This window comes from Ascaphus truei, chromosome 11 (genome assembly GCF_040206685.1).
Source record: "Ascaphus truei isolate aAscTru1 chromosome 11, aAscTru1.hap1, whole genome shotgun sequence".
NCBI lineage: Eukaryota > Metazoa > Chordata > Amphibia > Anura > Ascaphidae > Ascaphus > Ascaphus truei.
The window spans coordinates 29,046,483-29,066,681 of NC_134493.1; the positions used below are offsets into that span (position 1 = coordinate 29,046,483).

Below are 20,199 nucleotides of genomic sequence, written 5' to 3' on the forward strand. Positions count from 1 at the left end.
GTTCTTTAACTTGCAGTGACACAAAGGAACTTTTCTAGAAACTGCAATATATAACATGGTGTGCACCAGGCATTGTTTCCTCATACACAGGGGGGGGGGGTACTAGTATCATGCACAGGGGGGATACTAGTATCATGCACAGGGGGGATACTAGTATCATGCACAGGGAGGTTCTAGTATCATGCACAGGGGGATACTAGTATCATACACAGGGGGGATACTAGTATCATGCACAGGGGGGTTCTAGTATCATACACAGGGGGGATACTAGTATCATACACAGGGGGGTACTAGTATCATGCACAGGGGGGATACTAGTATCATGCACAGGGGGGTACTAGTATCATGCACAGGGGGGATACTAGTATCATACACAGGGGGGATACTAGTATCATGCACAGGGGGGATACTAGTATCATGCACAGGGAGGTTCTAGTATCATGCACAGGGGGATACTAGTATCATACACGGGGGGTTCTAGTATCATGCACAGGGGGATACTAGTATCATGCACAGGGGGGATACTAGTATCATGCACAGGGTAGGGTTGCCCCTGACACAATGAGTAGGGAGGGCTGCCTGGCTGTGCCACAGGATCCCTTTGGTGCTTGTTTGGTTTTGCATGTGCTGAGATGCTGCCAGGCCCCGCCCCCCGTCCTTTGGCCGTGCACTAAAGCGACGTGTACTATTCCCAGGCAGCTCAGCCTGCAGCCAGGTCCCAGCAGCAGAGCTCGGGACGCAGGAGGCGCGCGCTGAACCTGTCCGAGTGGAACGCGAGCCCGGAGTGTTCCATCCCGCGAGCCCCGCGCAGGAGCTGGCTGCATGCAGTGGGCGCGTGCCGACAGGTAGTGTGCGCGTGCCGTGCCACCCAGATGCATCCACCCGCTCCCCTTCCCCGCTGCTTCATCTTGCACACACCACAGGGCTGGAGTTGACTTTGCTGACCTACTGTAGAGTTCCTTAGGTTGAAGCTTTAGAGTGACTTCATGGCCCTGGGGTGACTGGGTGACCCCAGGAAGCATGGGTGCTTCCATTTGGTGCTAACATGACATTCAGGTGGAGGTGTGGAGGGACTGAATGGGATATATATCTGAGACCTGGAGAGATGTTGAGTGAGATACCCTGGGATTGATCATGTGGCTAAAGGCTTGGATTAACACTGAGTCCACTTTAGGGTTGTCAAGTGTCATTTGAGGTCAGTTGTATTGGTTGGAGGCAGCCTCACTAATGTGCCATCTGAAGGCAGCCTCACTAATGTGCCATCTGAAGGCAGCCTCACTAATGTGCCATCTGAAGGCAGCCTCACTAATGTGCCATCTGAAGGCAGCCTCACTAATGTGCCATCTGAAGGCAGCCTCACTAATGTGCCACCTGAAGGCAGCCTCACTAATGTGCCACCTGAAGGCAGCCTCAATAATGTGCCACCTGAAGGCAGCCTCACTAATGTGCCACCTGAAGGCAGCCTCAATAATGTGCCACCTGAAGGCATCTGAAGGCAGCCTCACTAATGTGCCATCTGAAGGCAGCCTCACTAATGTGCCATCTGAAGGCAGCCTCACTAACGTGCCACCTGAAGGCAGCCTCACTAACAGCCTCACTAACGTGCACCTGAAGGCAGCCTCACTAACGTGCACCTGAAGGCAGCCTCACTAACGTGCACCTGAAGGCAGCCTCACTAACAGCCTCACTAACGTGCCACCTGAAGGCAGCCTCACTAACAGCCTCACTAACGTGCCACCTGAAGGCAGCCTCACTAATGTGCCACCTGAAGGCAGCCTCACTAACGTGCACCTGAAGGCAGCCTCACTAACGTGCCACCTGAAGGCAGCCTCACTAACGTGCCACCTGAAGGCAGCCTCACTAACGTGCCACCTGAAGGCAGCCTCACTAACGTGCCACCTGAAGGCAGCCTCACTAACGTGCCACCTGAAGGCAGCCTCACTAACGTGCCACCTGAAGGCAGCCTCACTAACGTGCCACCTGAAGGCAGCCTCACTAACGTGCCACCTGAAGGCAGCCTCACTAACATGGAATGAGTATCACCAGACTGACATACTGGGAATACAGGGAAATCTCCACTGCTGGTTCTGAGACCCGACCAGACTGGCCAAGTCTCCCACAATGGGTTGGCAATGTCATTGCTTCAATTATTCTCTCAGTTTACTTTTTGTTAATCAGTGCAGATATCTGAGGCTTTCTGTTCAACATCCAGTGTATGCTTATATGTTTTGTATGTATGTATATAGGCATGCATAAGTGTATCTATGTGTAAGTGCATATCTGTATGAGTATGTATGTGTGCATGTCTCTATGAATACATGCATGTAAGTGTATGTATGAATGATTGAATGCACATATTAGCCTGCGTATTCATGAGTGCAAACACTACTCTAACTTGGCTTAGTGGTCTCCTACAATTTATACTGTACCCCACTGTAGAACATCTAAAACGCTAAACCGGTCTCACTCTCTGGAACTCAGTTTCACTCAGTATCTTTAGTATCTGTTCTTGAAGTCAAAATACTGAAAATGTCACAATGTGGCCATTGGAACCCAGAAATCAAATTTATTATAATCCTTTATAATTAAGGTGACTATATTTTTAAGGTGACAAACATTACATTATTTATTAATCATCTCTCACTCATGTACCCCTCTCTCACTCATGTACCCCTCTCTCACTCATGTACCGCTCTCTCACTCACACACCCCTGTCTCACTCACTCATTCACTCCACCATCTCTATCACTTACCCCCAAACCTTACCCCACTCTCCCCCTCTCACTACTCCACCTCTCTTACACCCCCTCTTTCGCTCATTCAATGCCCCCAAGACACAGATCTCCCCCCATGAATCACACACACAGTTCCCAACAAGAGCCAAGAGACACACACCCACCTCTCCCCAAGACATTAACACACCTCCCCAGACACACACATACAGCTCCCCCCCGAAGACACACACACAGCTCCTCCCCAAGACACACAAGGCTCCCACCCCCATGACACACACACACACACACACACACACACACACACACACACAGCTCCCCCCCGAAGACACACACACAGCTCCTCCCCAAGACACACACAGCTCCCACCCCAATGACACACACACACACACAGGCCCCCCAAGACACACACAAAGCTCCCCCTCCAAGACACACACAAAGCTCCCACCCCCCATGACACACACACATACACACACACAGGCCCCCCCAAGACACACACACAGCTCCCCCTCCAAGACACACACACAGCTCCCACCCCCTAAAGAATCATACACACAGTTTCCTCCTAGAAACAAAATTACACACACACTTTACCTTTTGGGGAGGGGACTTTGAAGGCCATATCTCCCGTGGGTGGCTATGGACATTAGGCTTGCCTTCCAAGGGTTGGCCCAACGTCCGACGCTGACAGCGGAGGAGGTGGTAGTGGAAGCTGGGCCGCAGCTAGGGACTAAAACGTCTCATATGTTCCGGTTTTGAAATTGCATTTCCAAGAGGTTTGGAGGGGAAATGTCAAAATGGGTACAAATGAGACGTTTTACTCACCCGTTCGGGACACAGGGACAAGGCCTCCAATACCGGTAATATGCATGTCAAACCAGTATGTAAGGTCACCCTATTTATAATTTTACAAACCTGGTTTGTTAAGACCTCGTCCTAGTGGTGAAGCGTGTTTAACAGTCAGGTGTTGTCTCATTTGTATCCACCTGGAGTGACCAGCCGCCTGCTCCTTCTCGGGGCAGGTTTCCATTGCTCGTTCCAAGTGATCTCCTTGGCTTCCTAACTCTGAATTAGGAGGGCAGGTTTAGCAGGTTTTTTTGTTTTTTAATCTTCTTTCGTCATTAAGAAATACACGGCTAGGCTTCCAAAAAGGCTTTTAGAAACAAGTGCTCAACCTACAGTTATGTGGGCAGCCTAAAGTTAACCCTTTAGTACTGGATGAGCCTCATTACACTGCGGTTGAAGCAATGGAGAGTTTGTTTAAAGGGATATGCTATCACCACCCAGCTGTTTCTTGGTGCAAACTTTCAGATTAGCAGATCTGAAGTCACAGTCATTTAGACTCTGTATTAATTGCTAAGCCTGGAAATCCCAAATCTAATTTAGGTTGTTGAACCTTGCTGCCATGCAAATGTTCTTTGTTCACAACCATTGCACAAACCTCTCAGGTGTCATATGTGATTGTACCAACGGGGTAAGGCAAGTGTTGAGTTGTAGATGAAGTTGTGAATTTATATTAAAGGTAATACAACTCCTAAGGGGGAACTGAACCATATAACTTTGAGAAAATCATGTTTAAAATCACCAGTTCTGTCGTGCTGTCATTTGGCAAAAAGAGGGGGAAGGGGAACACAAAATGAATGAGTCCCCTAAAGAATTCACTAACTGCACACCTACATATGATAAAATCTAACTTTTAATAAATTTACTTAAAACATATATTACCAAACGTAATGTACTAAATGTTTTTAAAAAAATGAATTAAATATTCAATAACGTGCAACCATGTCAGATGAATGTATGATTGTACAAACCCAAATGTAATATTCCTGGGTTTGACAGGACAGTGGATGCTGCAAGTCAGGGTGTTAACCCCTCTGGAGTATATATGCAGACTGTAGGTAACCGTATCCTACTCAGTGAGCCTTTAACTGGTCACAGACTCAGCAATCCTGCAATGATATATACTGTATAGCAGCGAACACCTATGTGTTAAGTGCATATGCTTGAGAAGTGACGCTGATACAAACACAATATATACTCCATATATACTCCAGAGGGGTTAACACCCTGACTTGCAGCATCCACTGTCCTGTCAAACCCAGGAATATTACATTTGGGTTTGTACAATCATACATTCATCTGACATGGTTGCACGTTATTGAATATTTAATTCATTTTTTAAAAAACATTTAGTACATTACGTTTGGTAATATATGTTTTAAGTAAATTTATTAAAAGTTAGATTTTATAATATGTAGGTGTGCAGTTAGTGAATTCTTTAGGGGACTCATTCATTTTGTGTTCCCCTTCCCCCTCTTTTTGCCTGATTCACTTTTTAGTTCACAGTTTGCACCCACATTTACAATTACCATTATTATTATTTACCTTCTCACTTTACTCAATTAGTGTGGCCCTGTGATCACTCCCTAACCCTCCCTTTGTTTTCTAAGTGCTGTCATTTGCCTTTACTTTTCCACAAACAAACAGAGCGGTTGCTATCACTGTCCCAATTGCTTATATAATGTCTTCTCTTAAATGAACGGTATAATTTCCTTTAGTGTTTTCCCAAGTAAGTTTTTTTTTTGTATTCGTTTCCAACAAGGATTTCTCAAACAAATTGAAAAAAGTGAACGTGTGTATTGATCTGCAGAGCTGCGATATGCATTCGTTGCTGTTGTGTGAAAACTCTAGGAAGTATCTATTTTAATTTTCCATGTACAGTAATTGCTATAAATAGTAACTTTAAAAAAAAAATGTAATTTTTCAACATTTATCATCGGCATCAGAGTTTAATGTATGAGCTTGGCCTATAAATATAAGATGCATTATTGGGGTGATTTGTATAACCAATTACTATTAGAACCTGAAATAAATCACCTCTGGGGAAGGGTTCACCCAACGTCACTGTGCAAATGCCGTGCATCCGTTAAACCATTAGAATAATATGAATTTTTATAGTATTTTTTGTAGTTCAAAGAATCACGCAGCTCAGCTCAAGAATACACTTCATTTTGGGTAATCTGTGATTTGGGGTACTCTGTGATTTTGGGGTACTCTGTGATTTTGGGGACTGTGATTTGAGGTGCTCTGTGATTTTGGGGACTGTGATTTGGGGTACTCTGTGATTTTGGGGACAGTGATTTGGGGTACTCTGTGATTTTGGGGACTGTGATTTGGGGTGCTCTGTGATTTTGGGGACTGTGATTTGGGGTACTCTGATTTTGGGGTACTCTGTGATTTTGGGGTACTCTGTGAACTTTCAGACTCTTTTCTCTTGTTTTGGTAATTTGGTGCTAATTTTCATCTCCTGTATACAGAACCTTGTCCAAGGGATTGTTTCAAATGGGTGCCCACGACTGCCCATCGAAGCCAAACAAAAATAAATATTTTTGATAAAGAAGAAAATGATTGTGCTTGGGGAACAATACTGCATACATTTAGCTCTAAATATAAATATTTATATATATTTTTTTTCACTTAAGTTTTTATTAGGTTTGTCCAACAGTTATGGGGAGGGGGGGGGGCGGGGGTTATAGAAATAAAAAAAGGGCGGGAATATGGGGGGGGGGGGGTGGAGGAATGGTGCAACATTCCTGACTAGCACACTTCGCATAGAAAAAATACATTGTACATGACCACTGGCAAAAGTAAGTAGATTTACCAACAACAACACTTTAGATCAGGGGGGGGAACGTCAGGCCCGAAGGCCGTATAAGGCCCTCGAAATCATTTGGTCTGGCCCTGCTAAGGCAACTGCTATAACCGGGGTCGCGCTAATTTAAAAAAAAATGGCCGCCGCGCGCCCGATCGGGAGGAGGGAGGAGGTGGTGTGAGGCGCCGGCAGCCCTACACGATCCCCAGCAGCCACCGTACTTCCCCAGCACTCCCCCCGCAGCATTCCCCGCACTTCCCCCATGCTTCTCCAGCAGTTCCCCCTGCACTTACCCCAGCATCCGCCCTACACGATCCCCCCAGCAGCAGCAGCAACTACCAGAGGTAGGGGGGGCGGGGTTCTGTGTGCCTGCCGTGTGCCTGCCTATCTGTGTCTGTATGGCCCGCGAACGATGTTATAAATATCCAAATGGCCCTTGGCAGAAAAAAGGTTCCCCACCCCTGCATTAGATCAATTCTGTTTCATCCCCACTTTGTCTTAATTTTTTGGGGTTGGCTGTCCCTCCGGGTAACCTGGAGAACACAGAGAGTCTCATTGGAGGATATTGGACTGATCCATGGGGGGATGGCCCTGTGTGTTGAGAGTTTCATAAATCAGCCACGGCTGCCATTCCCTTTGAAAATTTGAGCAGGAGTCTCTCAAAATCCCAGTAAGTCTCTCCATTTTGAGAGGGTACCAAATTCTTGTTCTTATCTGGTTTTGCTATGGCACAGCGCTTTGCTGTCATTATATGGCTAATAAGTTTATTTTGGTATCTATCCAAGTTCTCCTGAGGTTTGTTTAGGAGACATACCCATGGGTCGAGAGGGAAATCAAAGCTCAGTACTCTCTCCGTCTGTCTGTGAGCTCTTTCCCATAGCTCCGCCACCCTGGGGCACAGCCACCACATATTAATGAACGGGGCGCGTTGGCCGCAACCCTTAGGACACACAGGACACGTGCCCGGATACATCTTAGCCAGACGCACCTATACCACCTATATAAAACTTTCTGAGCATTCTCTTTAATCTGTGTACAAATAGAGCTGCTTCAAATATTTCCCCCCATGTTTCTAGAGTTTGACCTAAATCTCTCAACCAGTGTGCTATAAAAGAGAATTATTTTTCCTGGGAAGGGAGAAAGATTGAGGAATAAATAGTCGATATCGACCCTCTTTGGGTTGGAGCTTTGCGGGAACAATGTCTCGAAAACTGTCAGGAGTGGAGGCCTCCTCCCTGAACAAACCCCTGGATCTGTAGGTACCTGAAGATTTCACTACCTGGAAGATTGTATTGATCCCTGAGGGTGGCGAAGGGAAGGACACTGGACTTGTCCGTGTCTATAACATCCACTATCCTGTGGATCCCCCTTGATCGCCATACTTCAAAAACTGACCTCGTCATGCCCGGGGGAAAACTCTGGGTTAAAAAATAGTGGTGTTATCCCCGATCTTTCAAAACTGAGCTTCGAAATCTTTTCATTTTTGTTCCACAAACTCAGATTATGAGAAATTGAGGGCAACCTAGCCCTCGTCAGGATGGGACAAACACAGATTAATTCAAATCCTATCAGGGAATGTAAGAGGAAGTCATGTTTTGGGGCACAATGCAACATTTTGAGCTTTCCATTGCTTCATGTACACAATTAGTTTATACTTCTTGTTAACCAGAGGTTCATGATGCCGAAGACTCTGCAATGTTTTGCTGTAGAGGCACAACACGGAAATTGTATTCTTTGCTTCACCTTTGTTTAAAATTTGCCTTGATACAGTACACCCTCAATGCTTTGTTGCTTACACATGAGTACCGGCTAAATTACCGCCTTTCCAAAGGGTAGTAAACAATACTCGTGTATACAAAGGTCTGTGACTATCATACCATGCGTGTACCTGTTTGCTTCATTATAAAATATTGGGATAGAAAGAAATGTAGCTTGTGGTGGTGGGATGTAAAAAGTGACACTGGGTATTTTATACAGCTATCTCAGCAACATGACACCAATTTTATAAAGCTGCCGTTTAAAAAAATAAAAATATGTTTTTCCCATTCAATATGTGCATCAATACCATCTGCACACTGACCAGTGATTGGCTAAGCTGCAGATCGATCCGTTCTCCTGTAATCGATCGTTTGCTCTGGGTTATTTAATTCAGTTCTTGCACAGCATTTAGTCCTGGAATATGCTTGACTGGGCAGTTACTAGATACAATTGGTGCGCTGCTAGAGAGAGGGCGGGGCTCAAGAGCCAGAGCCTATCAGAAGGGGAAGGGGCTGTCACTTAGGAAATTCTTCCTACATTAGAAACATTAAAAACGTCTTTAAAACATTTTTTTTTTTTTAATGCTACAAGTATTTCCTCATAGTACAGAACTGATTTATTAAAAAAAAAAAAAACATGTAGGATATTGCTTGAACGGCTGCTTTAATATTCACGGGATCACTTGGCACAACTGCAGAGCTTAAACTCTTTTCTAGAACTTCCTCCTTTAAGCAAATAAAGCCTGTGACAAGTGATTTATAACACAGTGTTGTTATTTTATGTCTATAGGAAGTTCTTAGTCTGGAAGTTCTTAACTCTTTGTATTACTACTTCGTAACTCCTGATATATTTAAAGTAGCAATCCCCCATCCTCAAATCTTGCTACTGTACCTTTTTTTTTTTAATGACAGAATTGGTATTGGAGAGTGTCCTGAAGCAGAATTTAATTTGTATATTTCTGGAAACACCCATGTTTCCAAGATATTATTATTTTGTATGTGCCAGTGTTTCCAGTCCTTTTCATTTTAATGGCACATACAAATTTTAATGGCACATCCCAAAAATGCAATTCTTTGCTCAGTTTTTGCTACAAAATTGCCTTGATACATCCCCCATGCTTTGTTGCCTACACGAGTACCTAAAATACTAAATAATTGCCCTTCCAAAGGGTAGTAATAAATACTTGTGTGCAAACAGATCTGTAAGGCACCGAGTCTGTCCACTATAACTTAATCCAGGGGTGCGCAAACAGGGGGCACAAGATTTTTCAGGGGGGGCACAGCCGTTGCAGAGGCCCCGCGCTCTTCCCCAAGGCATTTAAATGAAATGCCGGGGGATCGCGTGAGGCCTTTGCAACGTCCCTTACTGTGTCTTCGGTGACGTGTCGCTGTGGCAACGCAGCATCAAATGACGCCGTGGGGTCATAGAGACTCAGAGGGAGGGGGAGGAGCTTCGGGCAGCATGGGGAGTGAGAGCAGTGGGCTGCAGCAGGGAAAGGTAGGAACTTCTCTCTTTACTTTCCTTTTGTTAAGCATTCCATCCGACTTAACCCCCCCTTCCCCATTCTCCCCCTGGGACCCTTAACCCCTTCCCCATTCCCCCCTGTGGCACTTAACCCCTTCCTCTCTCACCCATGGGTACCTAAACCCCGTCCTCTCTCCCCCTGGGGCACTTAACTTCTTAATATCTCCCCCCTGGGACACTTAACCACCCCTGCCATGGCTGCACTCCACCATTTCTCATCTACACTGCTTCAATCACCCTAACATCCCCCTCAGCCCATCACTTTCACCCTTTATGATAATATTAAACATTTATTAATACAGATTTTTTGACAATGCTTAATTGTCGAAAAATCTGTTGAATATATTTTTAACATTTTATCAAATAAATGTGTTTTTAAATGGAGGGAGTACTTCGGGTGAGAGTGATTGGACAAGGGGAATTTTAGGGTGATGGGAGAAGTGTAGGTGGGACATGGTGACGCGCAGACACGGAAAGGCTTTGGGAATGAAGGGCCCTTCGTTCTAGTGAATCTAAAGAAAATGTATGTATTTTGAGAAAATATTTTATTTAGATTTACTAGAACATTTTTTTAGACTTATTTGAACAAATACAGGGAAAAAGGAGACCAAAAAGCGCACCAGCACAAACGGAGCAGGAAGGACCCAAAACAAAAAATGATTAAAAGGGCACTTTAATGTGACAAAAGACCCATCCAACGCGTTTCGAACGTCACAGCGTTCTTTTTCCTACCTACCCTACCTGGATGTGAGTATTTGTATATTGTTCAGGGGAACCTGCCAATGAGACTGATGGTGAGTGGGTTGCACCACACACCACCTGTCTTCAGGAGGATAGTACCCATAATATCACACAATAGGTACTATATCAATTGTTAGTACCCTGGTTTAGTGGTTTGGCTAATATTTTTGAGGTTATACCTGCATTGAGCGCTTCAGCTATTTTCCACATTATTTGAACAAATGTATCGCAATATACTTAGTTATCGCAAGAAATGTCTTAATATCGTTATCATGGTGAACATTTTGATATTGCCCAAACCCTACTTGGGACTACCATAAATAAAATGAAAATAAATACTAAGTTCTGCATTATCTTCTGTTGTGGTTGGTTTTGAAACTGACAGTATTATAACAAACAGGTGCAGTACAGTTTCTAGCATCCACTGCAGTTTCATGTGCTGTTTTAACCAGTTTCTAATACAGGGTTATGTTTTCACAGCCTTTTCATGATTAGAACCAGAAGATACCTTCTGGGAAATACACTGGGTTGGATTTTCCCCTCTTCTGTTGAGCTATGAAGACAAAGACAAGAGCAGCAAGACGAAGGCTGTCAGCTGACTCCCGAGAGGAGTGTCAGCAGGAGGCAACATCAAGTGATCAGGAGCAGGTCAAGTGTTTAGGTTACAAGGAAAGTAGCAAAGGTAAAAGCCAAGACATTATTAAAAACACAATCAGAAAGAAAAAGCAGTCGTCTAGTGGGAAGGAGCACAGCGTCCGAAGACTGGAGAGCAACGAACGGGAGAGGCAAAGGATGCACAAGCTGAATAATGCTTTCCAAGCCTTGAGAGAGGTCATCCCGCATGTTAGAGCAGAGAAAAAATTGTCCAAAATTGAGACACTCACTTTAGCAAAAAATTATATAAACACTCTAACTGCCACTATACTAAACATGTCCAGCGGGTGCTTGCCTGCGGCGGGGCAAGAAGCCAGCACCGGCATTCGGGGCAAGTTTTATAAGCATTATCAGCGGCAACATGGAGACGAAGATAATGATGAACATTTAAAAAAATACTCTACACAAATCCACAGCTTCAGACAAGGTAGCTGATATAAATAAAGGTTTTATTTGTCTAACTTTTGCACTTGTGCAAACATCAGAAAAAAACAAAACAAATTTGTATTTTGCTAATTTAGTTGTAATACTGTATAATATATATATACATTTTTTTTTGCTGTTTGGACCACTTCTGGCACTTAAATCAGACAGAATGTGGGTAATTCAATGAACATTGTTTGAACTAGTGAAAGAATGGAGATATGAGTGGGACTGTATGGCAATACAAACTGGGGTGAAATCCTGGAAGAGCTGATTTAGTGAAACACACATTGTCTCTAAACCGTTTAAAAAAATTAAAAAAAAAGTTTATTTTGACAAATTGTAGGGAAACAGCCTGGGTTTTTTAGTTTTTTTTTAAAAATTAAACAATGATTCACCCCAAGACGTAGACCCGTAGTATATGCATTTATACTTAAAAAATAATCACAGGGATATACCAAATAAGTATACATGGGAAGAATGTTGATCCGGGGATTAATACGATTGTCAATTCTTGGACTCAGGAAGGAATTTATTTTCCCCTTATGAGATATCATTGGATGATATGACACTGGGGGTTTGCCTTCCTCTGGATCAATAAGTATGTATAGACATAGGATAAAGTATCTGTTGTCTAAATTTAGCATAGATTGAACTTGATGGACGCACGTCTTTTTTCAACCTCATCTGCTATGTAACATTTTGAAATATTCAGCTGTTAATTATGCAACTAACGAGCAAAAACGGTTTTCCTATAAGAGGAATAGGGCACTAGTATTACACCAACAAAACTAAAACACCATTCCCACCAAACACCATTGTGATGATTAACATCTGGAATCCAGGTGTCATTATACGTGGGTATTTTGCAGAGGGCAGGGACAATGATAGCTGCTGGCCGTGTGGGACTCATGCAAACAGAAGGCGGCTATTTTAATCTTTTCAGGGTTACAGACCCACTTCAAACTTGTCATCTGCAAGCCGTAGGAAAGAAGAAAAAGTGCCATAGAAGTTGCCATGTTGAGGAACAGGTGTTCAACTTTGCACTGCCAAGAAATCTTACTATGTACTGTAGTTAATAATGTACCCTTACAGCGAAGAGCGTAGAGCAGGCATTTTTTCCCCACTCAAAATTAAGTCTACTTTTCCTTTTCTTTCTAATCTAGATTATTCCAGATAATGACTGTTTAATTTGAGTTTGCTCATGTTTCTCCCGTTGTACAATGTTCTTGGGTGTTGGGATGTATTTTTGGGCTAATAGTCACGGTTAGAGTTTTAGCACTTGGAATTTAGCCTTAGCGCACACTAAGATCTCTAATGGTAGACGCTTCTGAACACTAGAATAAAATGAAGTGTGCAAATGTAATCTATATAAAATGTTGATGCCACAATGGACATAAATGGTTTAATGATTGCCGATACAACTTTTGGGGATCAACATTACTTCTTGGCCACTAAGGCTCTTTGAGGATGCGTTAAATTCCTATACAGGCAGTCCTCGGTTATCCAATGGAACCCGTTCTGGAAGTAGCGTTGGATAGTGAAACTGCTGTAAAGTGAGTCCCATGTTAATCAGTGGCGGTGAGCGCTGGATAACACATTCCGGCGTCAAAAAACGGCCCATAAGGTGGCATTGTAAAGCGTTGGATATGTCATTCGTTGTAAAGTGAAACGTAGGATAGTGTGACTACCTGTATAGCATAATACTTAAATTAACCGACTAGTTAATAAAACTAATGTTCAAAGAAATGTCACCAAGATGAACATCTGAAGATGAACTTTTCATTGCCACAGGGACCCACAACGGATCGAGTTTCCTGCCAAGTGACATTCTATAAAGGGGATATATATTCAGTTATATTCAGTTAGTTTGCTGCTTGCGTGTTCAGTTGAACAAAATCACTGTTTGTTCTCTGGCTTACTGCTCAGGAAAAAAAAATTGTTTGATCAATCTACATTTCCTTCTCATAGCATTAGATAATTGGCATGTAAATGCATGTGATGGCATCACAGGAGAAGACAAACAGTAGCCAAAGTTTTAAATATATTGACTTTTATATATTTTATATACTTCAGAAAAAGGTGTGTGTGTGTGTGTGTGTGTGTGTGTGTGTGTGTGTGTGTGTGTGTGTGTGTGTGTGTGTGTGTGTGTGTGTGTGTGTGTGTGTGTGTGTAAGCCTTTGTGACCCCAAAAGTCTCTACAAAAGTGCACTCAGAGTGTAAGCTCTTCAGGGCAGGATCTCCCTTTGCCTTATGTTGCTTACTGCTCTTACACCCATTGTTTGTACTTTATTTCCCCTCTATTGTAATTCTGTAAAGCGCTGCGTACACTGTTGCCACTATATAAACACAATTATACATGCAAAATTATAATCCTAATACATTTTATGTGTACTGTTACCAACTGGATCCATATCCCACGGTCAAATGAAGTCTGAGCGCCAGATCCAGAGCTTTAAGTTAAATAACGTGACATTAACGTGCATCTTCAAAGGCCTAATACGTAATGTTAAGTCCTGTTTTCACCCCGGAAATAGCATTGCGTTACCTTTAACCCCTTAACAGCGCATTGACAAAGGTCAGTTAAGGGTAACGCAAAGACGTAATGTTACGTTAGTTAAGTCATAGCTATAGGTGGCGGTACTCCCACCCAGCTGCTGAAATAGGGCGCTGGAACAGGAGGAGGGCGAGAGAGAGTTCCAGTGTCACATTATTGGAATGGAACGCAACATTGCGCTACAATAACGTGACGTAAAGCCTACGCGAATGAATAAACCACCCACTGGTTATGCATAATTAGAAAATAATGATTTATGTTTTACGGATCTGGCCCATAGATTTTATATGAGGTTGTGGCACATGTAACACCTTTAGTGCCAGTGCAATGATTTGCTCTGCAACGGCCACAAGTTCAGTATCCAAAACAAATGTAACATACAAGAGGTACTAAAAATCGGGACATTTCCAAACATAGGGCAACAAGAGCAATATGTCAGATCTAAAATGTATAGGAAGGGACTTATCAAAATATATGATACTCATTACTCCTGAATATATTCCTTGCTGATCCACTGAGAGGCAAATACAAACAAATATAAATTGACATTCTTCGTTTTTGCACAGAGGACGAGCACCAAATCAAAATAGTGCTAAACATGGTTGTACAACAACAGTGGCAGATAACAAGGCTCCCCACAAATAATTTCCTGAGTTTCAATGAGTTTTAGAATCAGTAGTGTTAGTTTCAGTGATAACAATTAGCAGTTTCACATAAAAAATCCCATTTTTTTTGTAAACCAGAACCCCGACGTCACTGATTGATATTCCTGGATGTTGACACCTCTGCATAGTCCGGCCGCACTTTGTCATGTCGTCTGTTCTGTAGAATGATCGGAGTTCTGAATATTGTCCACATTTTTATTTGCACATTTCTGATATCACTTTTCTGCATTTGGACAGTGTGTGCAGCCAAGTTACATTTCCTCCGGGCATATGGCCACTTAATGCTTGTGTAACCTTACCTTTGCAATAGAACAAATTGATGGGTGTTCCCTAGGCTTTTCTCTGTAAAGCATTGCCGGGCTCTTTAGTAACAAATCTTTCTTTGTAGTGGGTTGCACATCCCTTTAGATACAGTATAGCAGATGTGTAAGCGGTTTAAGGAATCAAACCACATTCATCTGAGGTTTTGTACCCATAAGTTTATCTGCAGTGAGAAGCACGTCGGTTGTTTTGCAGGTGTACGTATGCTTCTGTATCCTTTTCCTCCCACTGTTTCTATCCCTATACATTTTTACAATAAATAATCTGATGCTTTTAATGTGTCCTGTCTTTATTTAACAATTTTGGGAAAAGGAATGAGTTCTTTAATAGTAGGTGATGCCAAGCGTTCAGATGCAATGCTTTTCTTAGGGCACTAAATGTGATATAAAGCGCAGTGTTTATTGGGTATCACTAAGGTCTGTAACGTTTACTTAGGTTTAATGTTACGTTACAGGAAAAGCGTTAATATTAGCGGCCGGTAGCAAGATGGAGATGCACTAGTCACTAACGTCTGTTAAGGTGAAAGCAGGGACGTAACATTATACTCAATGCTAAACCTGGCGTGACTCCTATCCAAACTGTGACATAAGACATCCCAAAAAAAGGTAATCACCTACCTCTACCCAAGTTCTCATTCATGTTGCACAATTCTAAGGAGACTGACACAGCTAGATGTCCAATTTTTGGGGGAAAGTTTTAAAGTGGCAATTCAAGCGTGTTTCTTTTGTTTTGTTTTTTTTTACCCAGGATTGAAGCAGGGGGTCACCAGAGCTGCACCCCCATTCATTCCAGCTCCAGGGACCCCCTGCTTCCGGAGATACTTACCTGCACAGTAGGTGCCACTAGCTGCTCTGCTCACCTTTCATGGTTCATGTTGTGGCGGCTTTTCAAAGCTGCCGCGCCCTGCCGGCCGACAGGAAGCCGCGACGTTATCAGGTTCCACTTCCTATTGGCCCATGTGAGGCGGGAGCTTTAAAGTGGGAAGCTCAGCTAGCCAAGCAGAGCAGCTAGCGGCACTTACTTAGGAGGTATTTCCAGGTGCAAGGGGTCCCCGGAGCTGAAATTAATGGGGTTCGCATCTGGAGACCCCCTGCTTAAATCCTGGGGGGAAAAGAAAAAAATATTTCAAAGAAAGAGCCTGGATTTCTCCATAGAGATGTTATTTGAGTACAGAAAGCAAAACAGCAACTGAAACATACGAGTCAGTATCACTACAGCACCCCGCCCTCCGCCCCCCCCCCCAATTGTTTCTTCCACCTAAAAGCTATTTGGACCTACTCTAGTATGTCCCTTGGATCAAGCAGGATAAACCCCAACCTATAGTTCATAGGACCAATAACAAATATGGAATGTGTAGAGCAAAGTCAATGGACTGGGAGTTACTTAGTTAGTACATTACTGTACATTATAAATCCCCTCTGAAATATCAGCTGATCAGATCCTAGTCCAGATATTGTTTTTGATGCACAGTATTGCGAGTTTCTCTTATAAAGGAATAGTACATATAGCAAAAAGGTTTCATAAACACTAGCAGATAGTTATTAAAGCTGCAGACTACTACGTGTTTTTTTAAATATCAGTTCAGTACTATGAGAAAATACTTGTAGCATTTTTTTTAAAAACAACTCTGAATGACATTTGTTATGTATTATAATGTAACAAGCATTTTTTTGTTTCTATAGCAACCATTTACAAAGTCACATCCCCTTCCTCTTCCGAACCCCCTTTTTGAGCCCTGCCCTCTCTCTAGCAGTGCCCCAATTGTATCTAGTGACTGCCTGGTCACATGATCTTCTCCACAGAACATTGCATCTTTGGTCCTCTTCTGCTGCACCATTTCGTGAACCCCCGAGCCGAATCTTCGTCGATCGATCAGCAATTTAGCCAATTACTTATCATTGTGTGGATTGTATTGATGCACATAATAAAGGGAGGAAGAAAAAACCGGCAGCTTGGACTACAGCTTTAAGTATGAAGCATGTTTTTATTTTAGCAATACATAAATAGCATTTAATTACATTTTACTGTGCACACAACTCCTTTAATAAAATGTAAACATACAGCTGCAAATGGAAAACGTATCCCGTTTTAATCATGCTCACAAAAAGGCTAACAGAATATAATGTTTCTGACGTTGCATGCAGAGGTGACATTCAGGGAAGGGAAGTCGGATTTGTTCGATTTCACACAGCGTTACATTTTATTTCAAAAAGATTTACATCGAACAATATTGATTGTATAAATCTTGCCAAGTAACAGAAAACCTGTTTGACAATTACGTTAAAATAGGAGATTATTCTTACAGTAAAACTATTTCAGCTGGTTGTTTTCAACACAAACACTGGCTAATATTTACTAGGGGTCCCACTGTATAACACAAGAAACCCGCTGGCATGAGAGACCCCTTAAGACCCATTTGGGGAAATAACTTTCTTTTTCCATCACCTTCCATTTAAAAAGAGCAAAGGTTTTTTTCAAAGTGCTAAAGAAAAGGGGATGATAGGGTAATGTTAAAGTGAATAATCTAATTAAAAAGTTCAACAAGGAAAAAAATACAATACAGTATCAAAACAGTGGAGTAATTGTACTGTAGATAGGACACTCAGAAAACATGGACACACCAATTGTCCTAAAATACCAGGGAGCAGCCAGATCCAATATCAATGTACTGTTTGAGAATGTAAGGAAAGGATAACGTGAAATCAGGACATTCCCCATCTCTATTAATAAATAATGTTTTAACTCCTCCGCGGCTAGAAGAAACGCATTGCAGGTCTCTGCTGGAAAAGGAGGTATAGCATGGGGGGAAGCTTTCACAAAATCATCCCCAAAGCTATTCTGGAGGGACACAGACACAGACACACACACGTTAATGTTTCTTAGAGCAGCTTCAGTTCTTTTTAGTGCTTAATGCTATTAATGAAAGTACTACAATGAGTAAATCAGTGCTTTTCCGACACAGAACCCTTAGAAATGTGCTCCCTTGCAGAACTCCAGAGCACCTACTGAGAAATAGGCTTCCTAAAGTCGCGGCTTTGTCATTACATCTCCTCATATGATACTGTATAAAGATTATTCTGCACTGTAATGTTACATTTTATAACTGACTACATCATTTCATTACATTGTTGTGAAAAGTTATAAAACACAGCAACCTTAAATGATGTTAAAATATCTCCCATTATAGAAATAGTTTGTAGATCCACTGGAGACTTCCAGGTTGAAAAGCACTGGAGTAGACAAATATTTGTATAGGTTCAAATGGGAGTGAATGAACTATTTTAACATTAACACGTTAATGTCACTGCAAGTGTTTGTTTAACATGAAATAAGAATTCTGCAGTGGGCCATCTTCATTCTGTTGTATGCAATCCTCAAAAGTGAATTTACATTCCAACCATATGTGACCCTTACTATCCATTATGTTAAGACACACGGCCTATGAACATCATAACCCAAAAGCTACACTAAAAACATATGAGCATTACATCTAAATAACAATTAAACATTTGGGAAGAATACAGTATATTTCTCCCCTAAATTGAGTCTCAAATAAACAATGACCATGTAATGTTATATAGATCTATGGAGCTCTGTGATTACTGAATGCAGAGAAATCTCTTTGTGACTTTTAAATCAGTGTATTGTATGATTGATGCCTTACAAAGAGTTCCACCGTTAAGGCCTCGTTCAGGGTGCTGGCTTCGGAGGGAGGGCGTGCTTACGTGCGAGCTGCCGTGGGACACAATGTATTCAAATTGAATACTGGTTGTCAGGGTAGCAGCTGCCCTGTCTCCGAAGTACGGAGTTGACGCTGGCTACAGTTTCACTAAACAACCCAAGTCGTTTTTTGAAGCTGCAGCAGCGTCACTGGGACCTCGGCAGCCAATGAAATCATTCTTGAGAATGATTTCAAGACTGCAACTTGGATCCCTAACCTCAGGTCTGTAGCCCCGCCCCCTCCCCAACTCCTGAAAAAGTCTGCTGGGGATGAACACACATCGCCCAGCAGACTGCCGCTCGCCCTCGCGAACGCCCGCCCTCCAACTCCTGCCTCTGGCACCCTGAACAAGGCCTTAGTGTTACGTATTCAGCCTCTGCACTAGGAAAAAGTAACATCACGTGAGTATTGACACAGAGGATGGCGCGGTGTCGTCCTGGCAAATTGACGCAGAAATGTAAGGTGGATGTGATGCCTTCAATACAGTAGACAACTCGTGCTTAAAAAGCGTACAAGATTGTCAGGATCACAGAGGTCCCTTCTTTGGGCAGATCTTTTACATTTCTCTTTAAATTGACCTTACTTTTCTTTGTCTAATGTGTATTATGAAGCTTCAATAAAAGTCTACATGTCCTATGGTCATAACCAGTGCCGGACTGAGAGAATAGCGCGGCCTGGACAGGCTAAAAATGTGCTGCCCCTCCTCCTGCAGCGTCATGTCGCGACTCGTTGCCATGACAAAGTGACGCCACATCATCATTGTCATGGAAACGTGTCAGTACGCGGAAAGATGAGGCGGCAAAAAGGCAAATGCAACATTCTTAACTTTTTGCGCGCTTCGACCCCGCGCCATCTTTAAATGTCTGAGTCCTGCGCAGCCTCGTCGATGTCGAGGGACATTTAAAGATGGCGACTCAGAGCGGTGGCGTCAGCAGCAAGGGATAGTGACATTCATGGAACGGCTGCGCGGGACAGGTCCTGCACGCCCTGTACCGCTCCATCAATGTCTCGCGTGTCCGAGCACCCTCGTCAATGTCAATATCCCTTGCTGTTGCTGCCGTCGTTCCGAGTCACCATCTTTAAATGTCCAAATGCCGGGATTGGAGCGCACGGCGCCCCTTTTCGGTTGGTGCCCTGGGCAAGTGCCCGGCCAGCCAGCCCCTTTAATCCGGCACTGGTCAAACTGTCCTATGTGTAATAAATAAAACTCTAGTTATTATTCCACATGTGAAAGGCACCTTCTGTATCTCATGATCAATGAATACAACAGAAATCACTGAATGAAAGAGGTAACACCTTACTACACCTTATATTGCATAAGTTATTTGCATACTGATATATATATATATATATATACATACATACATACATATATACACACACACACACACACACACACACACACACACACACACACACACTAATTTAAAACGGAGGACACCAATGCG

The 20,199-nt window shown here is 42.9% G+C and overlaps 1 protein-coding gene across 1 annotated transcript; it reads left to right on the forward strand.

The window, feature by feature from the left end:
• The first annotated feature begins 701 nt into the window (after window positions 1-701).
• Window positions 702-15,307, forward strand: BHLHA15 (basic helix-loop-helix family member a15). Its single transcript, XM_075565461.1, has 2 exons — window positions 702-845; window positions 10,891-15,307. Exon 2 carries the CDS (start codon window positions 10,966-10,968, stop codon window positions 11,497-11,499), a length of 534 nt encoding a protein of 177 aa, XP_075421576.1. The 5' UTR covers window positions 702-845; window positions 10,891-10,965; the 3' UTR covers window positions 11,500-15,307.
• Window positions 15,308-20,199: the final 4,892 nt, after the last annotated feature.

Coding starts and splice junctions, on each gene's coding strand:
- BHLHA15 (XM_075565461.1), top strand. CDS start 10,966: ATGAAGACAAAGACAAGAGCAGCAAGACGAAGGCTGTCAGCTGACTCC.